Source organism: Salvelinus sp. IW2-2015, linkage group LG22, assembly GCF_002910315.2.
Source record: "Salvelinus sp. IW2-2015 linkage group LG22, ASM291031v2, whole genome shotgun sequence".
NCBI lineage: Eukaryota > Metazoa > Chordata > Actinopteri > Salmoniformes > Salmonidae > Salvelinus > Salvelinus sp. IW2-2015.
Window position 1 is genome coordinate 12,906,228 of NC_036862.1, and position 19,562 is coordinate 12,925,789.

Genomic DNA, 19,562 nt, shown 5'->3' on the forward strand with positions numbered 1-19,562 from the left:
ATGACATGGGACTGTTAAACGTCTGACTACAATGACCAGGGTTAATGTTTGGACTACCATTGACCTGGGTTAATGTTGGACTTATAATGACCAGGGTTAATGTTGGACTATAATGACCTGGGTTAAGTTGGACTAAATGACCGGGTTAATGTTGGACTACAATGACCAGGGTTAATGTTGGACTATTAATGACCCAGGGTTAATGTTGGACTATAATGACCGGGTTAATGTTGGACTACCATAACCTGGGTTAATGTTGGACTATAATGACCGGGTTAATGTTGGACTAACATGACCGGGTTAATGTTGGACTATACATGACCAGGTTAATGTTGGACTATACATGACCAGGGGGGTTAATGTTGGACTATAATGACCAGGGTTAATGTTGGACTATAATGACCTGGGTTAATGTTGGACTATAATGACCAGGGTTAATGTTGGACTACAATGACCTGGGTTAATGTTGGACTATAATGACCTGGGTTAATGTTGGACTATTATGACCAGGGTTAATGTTGGACTATAATGACCAGGGTTAATGTTGGACTATAATGACCCGGGTTAATGTTGGACTATAATGACCCGGGTTAATGTTGGACTACAATAACCAGGGGTAATGTTGGACTATAATGACCAGGGTTAATGTTGGACTATAATGACCCGGGTTAATGTTGGACTACAATNTTAATGTTGGACTATAATGACCCGGGTTAATGTTGGACTACAATAACCAGGGTTAATGTTGGACTATAATGACCCGGGTTAATGTTGGACTATAATGACCCGGGTTAATGTTGGACTACAATAACCAGGGTTAATGTTGGACTATAATGACCTGGGTTAATGTTGGACTACAACTAGTAACCACTACAGCCAATAACACTGATAAAGGTTACTACCTGCCAACATACAGTATATGTGTTGTTACACTTCAGAGTGATTGAGATGAACAACAACAACGATCAACAGTGAGTGAATCCTCCTGTTCCTGTTAGCTCGATAACACAGGACACGTTTGACTTTCCAGTAACTTTCCAGGAATACATTAGAATGTGAGTGACAGATGTTTCTGTCTGTGTGTCTGTGCTGCTCTTCATACCTTTCTTCTTGTCCTGCAGCTGCTTCATGATGTCATCGCGCTCGCCACCCTGCTGGCTGGACGACGTCACGCGGAACGAGCCCTCGCGCACAAAGGAGGTGCGGCTGGCGTCGAACGAGGCTGTGACGCCGCACTCCTTCTCGCGCCGCTGCTTCCTCTCCAGACAGGCGGCGAAGGCACAGCCCACGGCGTGGCTCATACGCTCGCCCTGGTGACCACAACACACCCGGTCAACACCCCTCCTCAATTCCCTTTTGGTGTGTCTGTGTACGTGGGCGTGTTTGGGTGTCTGTAAAACTCTGTTATGTGTGAATGGGCACTAATACAAAAAAAGACACAATTGACAAGTCTGAACATAGCCTAAAGCCAGTCAATTTCCCTACTGGAAAATGCTTTATCAAACCAGAACCATGTCTGTGAGGGATGACTTGGCACTCCGTTTTCATTCCATTATGCTATAAAAGTGGTTATCACCCTGGAGGAAATGTGGCTCAGAGTGCCAGAAGGTCACAGTCGATAGCGCTCCAAGAAGCAATTGAGATAGAGATAACCCTAGAGTAATCCTAATCTTAATCTCTGGGCGAGCGATGTGGGMACTGGATTAATCTAGTCGCTGGGCCTGGGCCCACACACACACACCCTCACCGAGTCCTTCAGGGCCATGAAGCAGTGGCAGATCCAGCGGCGTGTGGTGCCGTCACGGCAGATGTAGGAGAAAGCCTTGTCATAATTGCGGTCGGGCGCGCAGAAGGACACCTTCTCAATGGTCTGGTCTACGATGAGGTCCTAAAGTCAAAGAGATGGCGTGTTAGAGAAGGCTGATTTGACCACGTCATAAATGAAACATATCACACATAACATGGTAGCCTACAGAGAATGCATGTGATTAAAACACTCCAACTAAAATGTCATTACTTGGCGAGGAAAGATAATCTCCCGAGAATCAACCTTTGTTACTCTCAAGTACTAAATCTTGTTTACAGCTCTACAAAACATATTGTAAAACATGGAGAACCACTTTTTCTCTTGTTCCAGAATCTGTATCAAGCTCGTTCAGGAGTCTTGGCTAGTGACTATAGGGGACTATAGGGTGAGGAAGGGGCCCCTTCTCTTACCCCCGCCCCCCCCCCCGCCCCATGCCACTAGTGGCCCCCGACACCCTTTGAGTCAGAGTGGAAAACAAAAAGATGAAAGGGAAATGGGGCTCACACACTCATCCAGGGACTTCCTTCCACTCTTCTATCGGGGAATAGGAAGAGGGGAATGAATGAAGTGGGCAAGGAATAAATAACAGTATTTTCATTCAGAGCCAATTAGTAGATGAAGAGAGGCTGGTGGGGGAAGTGAACGTCTGGTTATGTGTGTGTGTGTGTGTGTGTGTGTGTATACGTGCGTGCGTGCTGGGTTGCCTAGGGGTGGATAGAGGTGAGGGGTGTGGGTTTGTGGGGGGTGGAGGATCACTCAGAGGCATGTCACAGAAAAACTGAAAGGGGGCACAGTGCTGAGTCATGTCACATGGGTCAGATACAGAGGTGAAGGGAAATGGGGCTTTCTTCTCTGTGGCGGTGGTGTTCTTTGACATTGACTTTGAGAGGACCAGGAGATGGGATTACAAGAAAGGGGGGAGGTGGAGGGATGCTGAGGGAGGATGGGGGTGGTCCATTTGTCTACTGCCACAGGAAACAAAAAAGACTGCTTAGTGGGACTGTTTCTCCCCCCCCTTCTTTTCTCTGGCCTGAAAAGAAAGGTGGGTAATTGCACTCGCAATAGGGGCCCCTAGCGGCCAGACAGTCCTGCTGAGGTGTGTGCGTGTGTTTCTGTGTGTGTTTGTCAAATAAAAATAAAACACTATGTGTGTGTGTACTGTCTCCCTCCCCTACCCAAAGCCCCCTTTGACATCCATCAGTAACACATGTCAAGTGTGAAAACTCACAGTCCGGTCTAAAGCAAGTCTAATCTGGCCTGCGAGGATAAACACAGTCATCGGGACAGGCACGAGGTACGGTCCTTGTGCTCTGAGTCTGAAGGGTGACATCATCAATCTAAGCCCAGACTGAGAATGGCAGGTGACCTGGGAAAGGGCTGGGGTAGAGAGAGACCTGCGGGGTGTGTAAGGAGAGGCGGGAGAGCAGCAGCCGAAGGGGGGAGAAGGTGGAGGGTAGAGGGAGTAACTGGGGAGTGACTGGGGAGTGACTGTCAGCTTCTCGCCTGCTGAGCAGTTTTCTCTCTTTGTCTTTCCAACATACTTTTCCTACTACTGACGTAGGATCTTAATTTGAGGCAGTTTGCTACAGCAGAATAATTATCCTGCAGCAACAGGAAATGGTAATTATTATGTGGATTATAATTAATGGAAATGTTTGTAGGGGTTGATACATTTTTCGTAAGGGAACATCAAGTCTGACATTTTAAGGTGGAAATTGCAAACTTCAGAAGCCTTTTTAAACCTCAAATATACTGCGAAGTTCTGTACACTTGCTCTGTCATACGAAATCTGGACTTACAGAGCTAGAGACCACGAGCAGGGGTATCTATGGTTCCAGGCTACTGTATCATGTTTAGCCACTGTTTACATCTGGAAGCAGACTGTGTTTGTTTGTATGTATAATTAGCACACACGTTTATGCTAACAGCCCTGCAGGCACACTCTTACCTTGGTTTTGTCATCCACCACTCTAAGACCGTCTGCGGACACCCACAGAACTGCTTTCACTGTCTTCTTCCCACTCTGTAGAGAGACAGAGAGAGAGAGAGAGAGAGAGAGGGAGGGGGGGAGAGAGAGAGAGAGGGAGAGAGAGAGAGCGGGAGAGAGAGAGTTTTCTGTAGTATTATAAATGCAAGCTTCCTTAATAAGCACACTGTCTTGAGTAAAAACCAAATTGGATTTATACCAAAACATTGCATGACTGATCATATTTCCACCCATACAAGACTGTTCTACAAAGTTAATGAAAGTGGTGTAGGGGGTAAAATATATGACAACTAAATCTGACTGGCAATACGTGCAGCATCAAAATTAGCAAGAAAATAAGAGAATTCTTTAACCATGGGTGAGGCCTTTGCCAGGGTTGCAATCTCAGCCCTGCGTTCTTCAATATTTACATCAAAGAATTGGCCACTATTCTAGACAAATCCTCAGCTCCTGGTCTAATTCTCCACAATTCAGAGGTTAAATGCCTGCTCTTCGCAGATGACCTGTGCCTGCTGTCACCCACAGCACATGGCCTACAGCTGAGCCTGGACTTGTTAGAGCAGTACTGCCAGACCTGGGCCCTGGCAGTAAACCCCCAAAATACTAAAATATTGATTTTCCAGAGAAGATCCAGATCTCAGGGAATTAGACCAAAGTTCTCAATTGGTACAAAATACAGAGTACTGCACACACTACAATTACTTAGGTTTAAATAAGCTCAGCTGGACACCTAAATGAGGRAGTGAATTAACTAAGAGAGAAAGGCAGGGCATTATATGCCATTAAAAAACGAATTCCAAATTGAAATACCTATTCAAATTTGGCTAAAACTATTTGACTGTGTCATTGAACCAATTGCACTTTATGGCAGCGAGGTGTGGGGTCCACAAGATTTCACCCAATGGGACAAACACCCCATTGAAACCCTGCATGCTGAGTTCTGATTCTCCTACATGTCCAGAGGAAAACTACAAACAATGCATGCAGGGCAGAATTAGGTTAATATCCACTAATAATACAATAAAAAAAATAAAAAAGAGCAATTAAGTTTTAGAAACATCTAAAATACAGCTACCCCCTCTCATATAATTACCAAACTCTGCAATGCCAAGAGCTGAGAAGAAAAAAAGTCCCCTCATCCAGCCGGTCCTGGGGCTGAGTTCACAGACCTGTTCTACTAACACACTGGGAGCCCTCAAGAACCCGCAGTCCAGACCGGACCTGGGGCTGAGTTCACAGACCTGTTCTACTAACACACTGGAGCCTCAGGACCCCTCATCCAGTCCGGTCCTGGGGCTGAGTCACAGACCTGTTATCTACTAACACACTGGAGCCCAGGACCCTTCATCCAGCCGGTCCTGGGGCTGAGTTCACAGACCTGTTCTACTAACACACTGGGGCCTCAGGACCCTCATCCAGCTGGTCCTGGGGCTGAGTTCACAGACCTGTTCTACTAACACACTGGAGCCTCAGGACCCTCATCCAGCCGTCCTGGGGCTGAGTTCACAGACCTGTTCTACTAACACACTGGAGACTCAGGACCAGAACATCCAATCAATCAGAATAAACCAAATTACAATACAGTCTAAACAAATCTACATGACCTATTGGGAAACACAGCACAAAGCAAAATACAGTGCTATCTGGCCCTAAATCGACCGTACACCGTGGCTAACTATTTGGCCATGGTTACTGATCAAAACCTTGACAAAGTACAGGCTCAGTGATCACTGCCTTGCCATTGAGAAGGGTAGACAGGAAAACCTGGCTCCCTGTAGAGGAAAGGCTGTGCAACCACTGAACCACAGCAGAACCCGAGACAGAGCTGCATTTCCTGACAAAACATGAAAAATATAAAACAATGAGTCATTTCCACAAATTTGAAACTCTTATTCAAGATTTCAAAGACCTCTCTGATGAAAATAGGCTACCTGTCAAGTTGGGGAGGACGCAGAGAGCTGTGGGTTGGCAGTGCACTACACTGCTGCCTGCCATAAGATGAGGGGCAGTGTCTGACAGACCAACCAACCTGCACATGTCCACTATGCCATTGCTATCGTTATTGTTGTTACTGATTGTCACATTGACAATCTTGATTATTATTATTTTAATTATGTTAATATTGTAAATGAATCACTTAATTTCCAAAGTACGATTTGACAATATGTACATTGTTACGTCATACCAATAAAGCAATTTGAACTGAATTGAATTGAGAGGGAGAGAGAGAGAGAGACAGAGAGAGAGTGATAGAGAAGGAGAGAGAAAGGACAGGTATAAGGCAGTGTAATCCTCACACTAGGTCTATTATTAGTGGTCCCTGGTCTTGGGGCTGGGATTTAGCCCTGCTGCAACACTAGGGGCACTGGCAGCACCAAGGGGCTTCCAGTCACACCACAGAGCCATTCTGTCACTCTGGCCCGGCATCCGCAGTTGTGAACTTATGTGACTGATGCTGCAGGGCTGGTGCAGTCAGATCAACAGAGGCCTAAAACATATGGCTGTGTAGTAGATCTAAGGGTTTTCATTGTCCTCAAGTGGCAATAGTGGAATGCATGTCCCAGTTGTTCTGTTTCTCTGTAGGAAGCAGTAGATAAAGAGAAATAGAGGAGGGTATCCTACTGAGGGGAGCCAGCTGGCTGTCTCACTTCACAAGCCTCTTGTATCTATTCAGCAGGGGCACCAGAACAAGGCCAGGTTAAAAATACCATCAACATGAGAGGGTAGCTGGGAGAGCAGTGCTCTTGCACTCCAACTGAGGGGGTGTGTGTGTGTGTGTGTGTGTTGTGTGTGTGTGTGTGTGTGTGTGTTGGTGTGTGGTGTGTGTGAGAGGAAGAGAGAGAGAGAGAGGAAGAGTGAGAGACGAGGGAGACTGAGTGCTGCAGGAAATGACTTTGAAAAAAAAAAGCGTGGCAAACCGATAAAGCGTAAGTATTTTGCATAATCCTGAAGAGACAGAGCGAGGGGAGAGTAAAGGAGAGGGGAAGGAAGAGAGTTGAGGCAGTGATAGAGATGAACCAGAGGAGAGGAGGAGTAGGAGGATGTAAAAGATAGAGAAGCGTGTGAAAAACAAGGTAACGCGATGGAGAGAAGGTAGGGGGAGAGGAAGAGGAGAGCCTCTGTGAGAAGCTAAGCGTTCCTCCCTGACTACCAGCCAAAGGACAGACAGACAATCGCTATACTGCAGAATGAAGAGAAAGAGAGGGAGAGAGAGAGGGAGGGGAATAAGTGTATGGACAGGTTAAAAGAAAGTGACCAAGGAAACGACAAGGGTGCAGCAGACTTCCTGATGAAGGGAAAAAGGCTAAAGGACAGAAGAAACACACACACGCTAGATTGCGAACACGCACACACACACACACACACATAACTACCCTGCTGAGCAGTGGACAAAGCCCATGGAAGACGATGGGAAAAAGGAGTCAGGCTGGGAAAACAAACAAGACAGTGAAACACTGGAGCCGTCTCTGGGTTCTCCATGGGTCTAGGCCTGCTGTCCCGACTCCTTCCCTAAAGACAGAGCCCAGAGGGCGGGAGAGCCTGGGAGCTGACAGGGGGGTGTCACCTCCTTCCTGACCCCACTCTGACTGCATGCCACCCTATCCCCAAGACCCTGTCTAGTATACCAGGCTTCTCAGCAGCACTGGCCCGGGCAGCAGCACATGCTATGGTCGCTTTTTCACTCTTTGTAGCTTGTGCTTGTGTGACCCGGCCTGTTCTGTGTCACACTGTTCGCACGGCCTGGGCGAGCCTGCCTTCCCAGGGGGCCAAGCGGAAGGCGTCTGTTCTAAAGCTGTGGTACGGGGATGGTCAGGTCTGAGTAGCTGAGCTCATTACTGATTCTAAGGAGGGCTCAGCCCCGACAGGAGAAGCAAGGGGCTTAGATTAGGAATTTACTGCAGATGATTGGGGTGGGATTGGGCTGAGCTTCAAGACAAAATAGAGGTAGAGGTCTGAAGAGGAGAGGAGATATGGATCTGGAGATAAGAGGTAAGAGGTGAATAAGGGAACGGTGGGAATTGGAAGGGGGAAAAATGAAAAAGGTGAAATGAAAAAAGCAGACAAAATCTAAGACAGGGAGCAAGAGACTGCAGTGGTATCGGTGTGTGTGTGTGTGTGTGTGTGTGCGTGTGCGTGTGTGTGTGTGAGTGTGAGTGCTTGTGTGCATGTGTGTGTTGGACTACTGTATAAGGTGCAGGATATCTTATAACTCCACCAGGATAAGAATACCAGCCTATACAACAAAACATGGCAGCTTACATAAACATACATAAAAGAGAGGTATCAGCAGGGGGTTAGAGTGGAGCGATACTTACAATTTTGAGCTTTTTCACAGCCTCCTCGCACACATGCATCCCTCTGGATTCCTCCACCTCCACCAGACCCAGGTACTACAGATAGAGATGGAGAGAGAGCAAGAGAGAGAGCGACAGAGAAAGAGAAACAACGAGAGAGAGATGGAGACAGAAAGAGAGAGAATGAGAGATACATTAAAACTCAGAGATGCAAAGGCTGTTATGAAGATTTCTACAAACTGCATGAACACACAAATATGCCCAAATACCCTATGCAATGTAGTTAATCTCCTCTGCATTCACATGATCACAAAACAATGTAAGTCAATCCATTCCAAAGTGAGCCACCAGACTGTGTCAGCTGCTAATAATGAGGATGAATGAGGGAGGATAGAGTCCTTTTACAGGATTAGATTTCCAGACCCCCAGAGTTCCCTGTGGTGCGTCGGAGGCCCTTGGAGAGACAATTAGGTTGCCAGAATGTTTTTTGTCAAATACAAACCCATTCCTCTGAGCCAAGCCAGCAGAGTGGAAAACATACCGAAAAGATGCCTCAAATAGATTGTATACTATCTTTCCGTATACCGGTAGGCCTTTTGAAAGCATGAGTCACTTTATTTACCCAATTTAGAGTTATGTGTGGCTTAGTGAGTGTGTGACAGAGAAAATGAGAGAGATAGAGAGAGAGAGGATGGGGGAGAGAGAGGGGGAGGAGAGAGAGAGAGAGAGAGGGGGAAAGAGAGAGAGAGGGGCAATGTTCCATCAAAAAGATTTCATCACTGAGCAAATTTCAGGTCTTCTGAGCACAAACTTTAACACTTGTGAAAATTCTGTGCAACTTTCGGTGCACGATTACTGGGAACACAAAGGCTGTACTCGCTTTAAGTTAGTTTTAACAGTGATCAAGTGGCTATTGTGGATATTTGATCATAACGTAGGCCTAACAGAGTGGCTAAACATCAAAACAATGGAGAAAATGTCATTCAGACAAACTGTTTGATGCAAGAAACCACTTTACAAAATATAAAATGCATCATTATTCCCATACCATTATTACAGAGAATTAGACAAAAGATTCTACCCTCTGCCTATTGGCTACTGCCTATTGGCTACTTAGTTTATTCAAGCCTGTCTCAAAATACAACACAGCCCCTTTAAGACAAAAAAAGCTCTTTACCTGACTTGCTTTTCAAAGATGTCTAGAAATGCACACCTTTCGTGCTCTTGTAGGAAGCATTGCTGACTACAAATGATCTATATCTGGGCTATTAACTCACTAACTAGCAAAGGACATTAACAAAATGTGCACACGTGGCTACATGTAGCTCTCACCTTGATCTCAAAACAAGCGCATCTACTCATGGCTGCTCATGCTGTAAAAACAGTCCAGTTCAAAGTGAATGGCACAGATCCATATATGGCAATGGTCTATTTGTATATAGGCCTACTGCAGCTCTGATTGGTTATGCTGCACCGGTCTGTGTAGAGTATGTGCTTGTCAATGCAGTAGAATCCTACTCCAATGCGATCTGCCTACAACAAAATCTCTTGTATAGTTAGTTTTGCATACAGTCTTTTAATTTTGTTTTGGTATGTGGCATTGAAAGTGGCTAATATTGGGTTGATTCCATCACAATTCCCACAGTAAAGGGGCATGCTGAGTGAAGTTAAATCTCGTGCTACTCCACGCGTGCTGATATTTCTTCTGTGCAACCTGGGGAACTCTGTGCCTACGTGCAGTTTAGAGGGAACATTGGAGAGAGGGAGATAAAGAGAGAAAGAAAGGGAGAAAGAGAGAGAGACAGAGAAAGTGAGAGAGAGAGAGGCCGATACACGCTAATGATCAAAATCCAGAAAAGAGACATTAAATTCTACAACCACCTAAAAGGAAGCGATTCCCAAACCTTCCATAACAAAGCCATCACCTACAGAGAGATGAACCTGGAGAAGAGTCCCCTAAGCAAGACTATAATGTTTACTGTTCATTTGTATTGTTTATTTCACTTTTGTTTATTATCTACTTCACTTGCTTTGGCAATGTTAACATATGTTTCCCATGCCAATAAAGCCCCTTGAATTTAATTGAATTGAGAGAGAGACACCTTGTGTAGCCTTTGGCCATCCTCCAAACACTACTACTAGGTGCTCCAAACAACTGCTACTATGGTCTTGTAGCAAGACGGCACCGAAAGACACGCTCGCCTTGTTTCTAGCTCTATAAGCATTTCGCTGCACCTGCTATAACACCTGGAAATCTGTGTAAGCGACCAATAAACMTAAGAATTTTATAGACCTTTTTAACAGCTTTCTGACGAGGACCCCAAAGAACTTGCGGTGCGTTTGTAAACAACAGCTGTTCGGTTGCGGCTGTAAGCGAGCTATGCCAGCTAACTTAGTCTAGTTCAGGGGTAGATCGCGAGCTACCAGTAGCTACCAGCCCAGCTATGAGTAGCTCGCCAAGCCATTATGAAAGTACATGCATTTGTTTCATTACTAACAGTCATAAACATAAAACTCCCAGCTATTATCCAATCATACCCACATTTACATTATCCCACCCTAGGTTTGCCACTATTGGCTTAAAAATCCAAACATAAAATAATATCTGCCAATTAATATCCAGCAATATTGCCCGACTGTCTGTATTGTGTGAGCGTTTGATTATCACTCCATGAAGCCAGACAGCGATGCTAATGATAACCGTTTTGTGGGTAGACAGAAAGACCTTCCCCAATAACTGCAAAGTAGGCTTGCCTCACAGAACTATATCATGATTCGTTATATCAATTGAGTGGGCATTGTTTTTTTAACTCTGCCATGACATGTGCTGCAGCAGTAGGCCTAGCAACATAAACATTGCTAGACCGACACCAAAGACAGTCCAATATGAAGATAAGCTAAATCTGCTTCTCCGATAAGACTCCCCCGAACACACTTGTAGGTGATGTCATGGCGACATTGGGTAGCTAAGCTCATGCGTAGAAATACGTAATCGGTTCTAACGGTCATCGCACACCGAACTGCACATGTGCAGGCCATCAAATTAAAGGCACTATTTCGATGTAAAGTAGTTTTTGGACCAAAATGAAAACGTGTCAGTTTGTCACTCACGAGGTTGGAGTAATAACATGTTCAACTACTTAAGACATTGGGTCGAATCTAGGATGTGCCTTTAGATTTCAAGACAATTAACAACTCTAAGGAAGAGTTTTTCACTTCTCTCATTTCCTTCTCAAACCACAAACCCTGGCCTGGCCTGTTTGGTCTATTTCACAAGTGTTCCCGCAAGTCTTGCGATGTTGTGCCTCTGTGTTTAGAAACCCTATGCCAACACATTCCTCTCTTGCTAGATGCACAATTAAAGGGGAATTACACTCAAAAATCCAATCTCCTGATGTGATTTACGCATAATTTCTCTATGAATAATTAAACTGTTGAGAGGAACAAAAATAAAAACAATTCTAAACCAGGTAAAATAATACAGCGAAAACAGAATTTGGGAATATACAAAAGCTAATTTCATGGGGCCTTTCATGCCAGATACTGTTTATTAACCATTATTTTACCAGTTATAATGGCATCTTTTGTACACCAAGGACCCGGGAATAAGTTGCAGGGTAAAGTAGAAGAGAAGAATGTGCCTATTTAAAAGCTATGAAAAATGAGTAGCTAGCTTAATTTTTTWAAAGTATCTCTCATGCTGGAAAAAGGTTGGAGTCCCCTGGTCTAGTTGTTTTCTCAAGGTTAAAGTTAGAATTGCCATAGTATTTGCAAGTGGGAAGGTCCTGACGACCAGGGTTTAATCTATTTTTTTAAATGAATGTTTATAGATTTCCCAAAGAAGCATCGCAGCGGGCTGCATTGCATGCATGGATAGTAAAGCTAGCAACGGGAGGATGTGGCGCCAGGATGATGTGTAGCACACTGGCAAGGTGTTTATCAAGTTAACTATCTATTTTGGTAACGTCAGCTGGCTAGCTTCATGAGGAATGCTTTTCCAACAGTCTTGAAGGAGTTCCCACATATGCTGAGCACTTGTTGGCTGCTTTTCCTTCACTCTGCGGTCCAACTCATCCCAAACCATTTCAATTGGGTTGTGGTTGGGTGATTGTGGAGGCCAGGTCATCTGATGCAGCACTKCATCACTCTCCTTCTTGGTCAAATAGCCCTTACACAGTCTGGAGGTGTGTTGGGTCATTGTCCTGTTGAAAAACAAWTGATAGTCCTTTCGTGGAAATTCTTATGATGCGTCTCCTCCTGGGCAGCTCACAGTAAAGGMTCTGGTCTGGGCGGGMCCCCGTCCTCTGTTGGTCAGAKAGGAATTTCCCTCACGATTCATAAAACACCGCCGGTTTTCCTCGCAGACAGACCCCCACTGGAAAGCTCTGCAGGCAGAAGTAATCATCCGGTTTGTGACGTCAAATGTCGTGACGTCAAATGTCATGGAAATTGTTACGGAGGCACACTCAAAGTCAACCTTAAATTAATTATTGTTTATTGTCAGCACGCTGGAGAGGTTCCAACAAATTCAATGCACCATAGTACACATGTCAATCAGGAGCTCTGCCGGGGCAGTCCCAGCAGTTGTCTTATATACGGCTATACACAGACAAGTTATTTGTATGATTTTGAATAATTAATCATTCATCCAGGTGACAGACCAATACTGGTTCATAACATGTGACAGACCAATACCTCACGAGGCTTCTTCTCTCTAAGCTGAGACCTTGAAACTGAGATATCTTTCGTTCATTCACAAAACAAGGTCTGGGCGTACTGCCAAATTGCAGCTACTGATAGTGAGGATTTGTACAGTCAGCCACTTGCATGAACACAGAAATTGGTTTATAGAACAGCATATGAATAGAACACAGAAATTAGTTATAAGAAAAGCACAAACATTAAAATTCCATTACGCGCAAACCAGATGGGATGGCATATCGCTGCAGAATGCAGTGGTAGCCATGCTAGTTAAGGGTGCCTTGAATTCTAAATAAATCACAGACAGTGTCACCAGCAAAGAACCCGCACACCCTCGCACCTCCTCCTCCATGCCTCATGGAGAGAACCACACATGCGGAGATCATCCATTCACCTACTCTGCGTCTCACAAAGACAAGGCAGATGGAACCAATAATCTCACATTTGGACAGATTTCCACCAGTCTAATGTCCATTGCTCGTGTTTCTTGGCCCAAGCAAGTCCCTTCTTCTCATTGGGTTCCTTCAGTAGTGGTTTCTTTGCAGCAATTTGACCATGAAGGCCTGATACACACAGTCTCCTCTGAACAGTTGATGTTGAGATGTGTCTGTTTCTTGAACTCTGTGAAGCATTTATTTGGGCTGCAATTTCTGAGGCTGGTAACTCTAATGAACTTATCCTCTGCAGCAGAGGTAACTCTGGGTCTTCCTTTTCTGTGGCGGCCCTCATGAGAGCCAGTTTCATCATATCGCTTGATGGTTTTTGCGACTGCACTTGAAGAAACTTTAAAAGTTCTTGAAATCTTCTGTATTGACTGACCTTCATGCCTTAAAGTAATGATTGACTGTTGTTTCTCTTTGCTTATTTGAGCTTTTCTTGCCATAATATGTACTTGGTCTTTTACCAAATAGGGCTATCTTCTGTATACCACCCCTACCTTGTCACAACACAACTGATTGGCTCAAATGCAATAAGAAAGAAAGAAATTCCACAAATGAACTTTTAACAAGGCATATCTGTTAATTGAAATGCATTCCAGGTGACTACCTCATGAAGGTAGTTGAGATAATGCCAAGAGTGTTCAAAGCTGTCATCAAGGCAAAGGGTGGCTACACTGAAGAATCCCAAATATAAAATACATTTTGATTTGTTTAACCCTTTTTTGGTAACTACATGATTCCATATGTGTTATTTCATAGTTTTGATATCTTCACTATTATTCTACAATGTAGAAAATAGTAAAAATAAAGAAAAACCCTGGAATGAGTAGGTGTGTCCAAACTTTTGACTGGTACTGTATACTATTGGTTTACTGTTAGAATTGGTTGTAAGACTACAAAAATACTGTTAAAAATAACAATGCATAAATCTAGAACATGCATGGCCAACCTTGCTGCTAGAGATCTAGCTACTGGGTGTGCAGGTTTCGGTTCCAGCTCAGCCCTGACATTCTGCTGATTATTTGTATTAGACACTATTCATTTAACTTTCTTCTTTGTATGATATGAAATAAAGTGTTGATTCTTTGAATTAAGTATAGTGTGTTTTTTTTGTCATTGAACATTCCCTGTTTGTCTGTTTTATTTGGTTGTCACTCATTTTGTCTGATGATATTGCACAGATCTGCAGCTGAAGCTGATGTCCTTGATCATTGGTGTGGGTGTAACAATCCCTTTATGGCTGACCTAGGATGCAAACCCTGTCCACAACAGCACTTCATACCCACAAAGCAGGGTCCATTATCCTACCAAAARCATGTGACAACCAAATAAAACAGACAAACAGGAAAAGTTCAYTGACCAAAAAATACACTGTACATAATTCAAAGAATCAACACTTTATTTCATATCATACAAAGAACGCCGATGTACAGTAGATGGTTAGTGGGTTTAGACGTCAATCTTACTCCAAAACAAGAGCTGATTGAATAGTTAAATGAATAGCGTCTAACACAAATGATACTCAGAATGTCAGGGCTGTAATGAAGGTAGGCCTTAAGGATGACATGCACAGGTCAGAGACATTACTAGCAAATATCACTATCATCAGGTAGTGCAGAAAGGAATATATTAACGTTCATTTGATGTCACTTCAAAATACATGTTGCTTGAAATAAAGTTGCAATTTGTTTGCTTCATGTTATGTGTCATCCTGGTGTAATTAAATGCAGTTCAAAATMATCCCCACAAAGTGTCACCAGTAGCGTTTGTAGTATAGTCTAGCAGCTAGCTTTACTACAAACCACTAGCTAGCTCACAACATGAGGMCGATAATATGTGCCTTGCACAAGCTAGCGGTTCGTTAAAACTACACTATGTTAATTAATTGAAACCTAGTGGGCCATACAATTGGGTAAACTATAGTCTTGTTTTGAAGGAAGCAGCTGAAGAGCTAGGAGAGACAGATTGGTGAAGGGGAGAGAGGCGTTGATAGTGGGGTAATGACTGCTGCTAGCTTTTCCTGCTGGGGATCTGAAGCATGCCATCAAGTGCCTTTTCCATTAGAAATGTTCCCTCCTCTCTATCCCCCCCCCTCTTTCAATCTCACTCACCCTCTCTATCGCTGCCCTCGTCCCTCACTTCCCCTGTGTCCCTCTTTCTCTGTCTCTTCTGTCTTACTGTTCCCCTCTCTACTACCCTAGAGCAGCACTCTGATAGTAGGAATCTACTCCTCCACTATTCTGTTCTTTACAGTTGCATATAAGGATCCATCCATCCTACGCATAGACTACAGCTGATTTTGGGGAACCAGAGTGGAATTACTAAGAGCGTGCTTATATACCACAATGCAGTTGGGCTGTCGTATAAGGCAAATCACCTCAGACAAAGGAGTGGAAGAGAATCACGCAGCAGTTTCACCAGGGAGGAGGTAGAATTTATCTCTCCCAATCCACCCTTAGGCACTATTCACTATTGATCTCTCCTCATCCACCCTTAGGCACTATTCACTATTGATCTCTCCCCATTCACTGGGCCTCCAGAAAGACTTAGAGACAGCTAAGTCTCATCACTAGAACTAGTATCATCATTACTGTCAGGTTCTGTTCTGTTCCACTGATCACACTGCCACGGGACTTAGGATAAGTGTAAAAGTAAAAGTCAGAACTAAGTTAGATCTAAGGCTAGAGTTAGGTGTGATTTTGTAAGACGAAATACAACTTCCTTCCCTGCTGTCCCAGATAGTAAACCAATTGAATCTTATACCTCAACATTTTGAACCAAAAGATTAAGAGTAACAATAGTTAGGTTGAGGTTGAGTTAAGAGTCAGTTTAAGACCAGGTCCCAGGACAGAGGTCTCAGTCTTACCCTTACGGGGAAGTTGCATTTGCCCTTGCGTACGGCCTCCTCGTCGGCCTGCCACTGGTGGGGTCTGCTGGCCTCRGGCACGTAGGTGGGCTTCTTCCTGCGCAGGCTCTGACGTAGCTTATTCATCTCCGGGGTCTGGGGCTCCCTGTTGCTATGGAGACCGAGACAGACAGGGGGGCGAGGTAAGTATGTGTTAAGTGTGTGCTCGTGACAGCCATGTGGGCGAAACGACAGTGACAAGAAATGACACCTCTGCTCTGAAAGCGGGAGAGACAACTATGGTAGCCCAGAGGGGCAAACCCTTTTTTAAAGAAAGAAAGCGTTTGCCCCTATGGGCCACCGTAGACAACGCTGTAACTGAGATAAATGAATGATAGGTGTGTGAAAACGCTACTATCCTTTACAACCTAGCAATTTAATCCATATTATCATCATTAAATATCTATACAGAGCTATATCTGTTAAATTTGTTTAATCACATTTCCATCAATGTTTAGGGTTACAGGTAGAGCTAACCCACAAAGCCCAGACAGTCCTTTCATCCTGTGGGCTTTGAACATCGGAATTATTGCCGGATGTAAACACACACACACACACACACACACTTAATTAGGCCGTTCAGCCTGAATACCTCATTTGCATTGGTAATTTCAACGTCTTCATAATGAAACATGATGACACTATCAAAACAAGTCCTGTTTAAAAATGCTAATGAGTTATTTTTTGTGGGAGTCAGTTTCTCGCTGTACAAGTATGAACACTGAACCAGAGAAAGAGAAACATCTCAGAATATCGCACGGCCCAGTTTAAAGCGGAACAGACATCCTCTCAAATGATCTTACCATCTTGGGCATCTCGGCGGTCTTGCCCCAAGCTTCGGCATTCTTTTCTCCTGGCTTTCACTAAGTATTTGTCTAGTTGGTGTGTTGAAGTGTTCCCAAAAGTTTGATCAGAAAGTATAATCAGCTGATCTAGATAAAGCTCTTCCAAAGCAGCCCTGTAGAACTGTTCTCCTCCCTTAAAACACACAGGCCAAGGTTTATATACTGACTCAAACACACTGCTATTAGATAAGTCTGGGACACACGTACACACAGCTCTGTCACCTTACGGGATGGGTAGCAGGTGTGAGGCATGGCACGGCGGAAGTGAAAGTGTGGGTAAGGTTGGGTGTGTGTACACGCACATTGGGATCTGTTTACGTGGTGCGTTGAAATGAGCCTGGTGTCGCTGGCATTGCTGGCATGTGGCCTCTGCCAAGAGCGGCAGGTCCCTCAGAGGCCAGGCGGGAGGGTGTTTCTGGGCAGCATGCTGGCAGCGCGGCACCTGGCCGGCGGCCCCCACTGGAACAGGTGCAGGGAGGGGGGGGCGAGGGGCAGCTGGCGTCAGATGTCTCCCCAGGGAAGGAGCAGGGGAGTGGGCTTAGAGACATAGGGGGGCCAGCCCAGGCAAGGGCCAGGGCTCTGGGTGTTCTGCTCCAGTTTCAGGGCTGATCTAATCGACTTGCTATGAGGTCATGTGATCTAACGGCTGAGCTCCTGCCAAGGAGGCTGCAGAGGGACAGAGGGGAGGAGAACGAGAAGTATAGACGGAGAGAGTGAGAGCGGGAGAGGAGTGTAAGAGAGGGTAACAGAGAAGGAATGAGAATGAGAGAGCGGGAGGTAAAGTGTCGGAAAAGGAGAGGGGAAGATGGGGGTGAGAGGGGTGGGAGGAGGGGGGAGGGGGAGGGAGGGGACTTTGAAATCTCAATCTCATCCGATTGAGGTCCCAGTGTTGCTGCGTGCCTCTCTCTGCCAGGGTGTCAACCCCCTGTACCCAGCGCCCTGCCACTCACTCCAGTCAGCACAGACCCAGCATTCAGAGGATGGCACACTGGCACTGCCAGACCAAACTGCAGCCAGAGGGCAGTGAAGGAAACCTTGACAACATCCCCCATCCCCCTTTACACCCCAACCTCTCACGTCTAACTTCTTATAGGCCTAGACCCCTGTAGCTTTACAAAACATGCATCTCCAAGGCTGAGTACAGACAGACCGACACACAGACACAGACACACACACACACGTTTGTTTAACTATCCTTGTGGGGACCAAACAATTGATTCCCATTCAAAATCCTATTTTCCCTAACCCCTAACCCTAACCCTAACTCTAACCTTAACCTTAATTCTAACCTTAACCCCAAACCCCTAACCTAACCCTAACTTCTAACCCTTGCCCCTGAGCCTAAAAGAGCCTTTTTCATTGTGGGGATCGGCGAAGGATAGTAAAACAAAAAAAAACATACACACACACACTGTATAGGCCCATGCCAAGTTTCATCTCACCCAATATTTTCATTTAAAGAATTTTTTTAATTTTACCTTCATTTACCTAGGCAAGCCAGTTAAGAACAAATTCTTATTTTCAATGACAGCCTAGGAACAGTGGGTTAACTGCCTTGTTCAGGGGCAGAACAACAGATTTTTACCTTGTCAGCTCAGGGATTCGATCTTGCAACCTTTCGGTTACTAGTCCAACGCTCTAACCACTAGGCTATCTGCCACCCTACATATGGACACATCTGGAGTACATTGTAACGGGAAAGTGCGATTGGTCGGGGAATGACTTACGGCTTTTTGTCTTTCTTTTGTTTACCGTAGACTGAAGTCATCCTCCCGTTTTGCCCCCTCCCTCGTCCCGGTTCTCACTTCATGTCTCTCTCTTTGCCTTTCTCTCTCTACACAAAGAGAGGAGATGAGGGCCCTACTTCAATTTGACTATGGAAAAAATGTACGTCTGTTCTAGCCTGTGGAAAACAATTTGAGACAAAACCACTCCACATGCTCATTAGGTTTGCAGAACATTGGACTAGTTCGTTCAGAAATGGTAGAACTATAGATGCACAACAGAGTTTCCAATTCACACAGCCTTCAGAGAGAGAAATATAGTTCTCTCTTAATATAAGTAGTATGGTCTCCCACAGTTAGAAAAGCCTGACCACGGGCAGGGAGCAGGGAAAACGTTTAGCAAAGCTAATGGAAATAGACCAACTAGCCGTCGTCAGGGGTAAGCCGCTGCCGCACTGTGACAGACAGCTAATGATTAGATTCTACCGGAGGTCGGGGAGCGTTGCGGGAACGTTCCCCGGCCATGTCAAAAAGAGAGTGGTGAGGAATGGTGAGTAGTGAGGAAAAAAACTTCTAATGTATAAAAACAGGAAGCATCTTTTATGATGTTACCTCCATTCTATTTTCTCTGCCTTTCTCTGTGTATTTGATGTGGAGAAAGACATTTTATTAAAAGACACGCACACAATGCACCTTCACACACACACACACACACACACACACACACACACACACACACACACACACACACACACACACACACACACACACACACACACACACACACACACACACACACACACACAACACACACACACACACACACAACACACACACACACATCACACAACACAGGAT

The 19,562-nt window shown here is 44.9% G+C and overlaps 1 protein-coding gene across 1 annotated transcript in view; it reads right to left on the minus strand.

Annotated features, from left to right (window-relative positions):
- The window catches only part of LOC111949901 (numb-like protein), a 52,016-nt gene that overhangs the window by 6,462 nt on the left and 25,992 nt on the right, over nt 1-19,562 (minus strand). Inside the window, 5 exon segments of the mRNA XM_070433972.1 lie at nt 1,103-1,310; nt 1,748-1,888; nt 3,756-3,830; nt 8,111-8,185; nt 16,097-16,247. Coding sequence (XP_070290073.1) covers nt 1,103-1,310; nt 1,748-1,888; nt 3,756-3,830; nt 8,111-8,185; nt 16,097-16,247 — 650 coding nt within the window.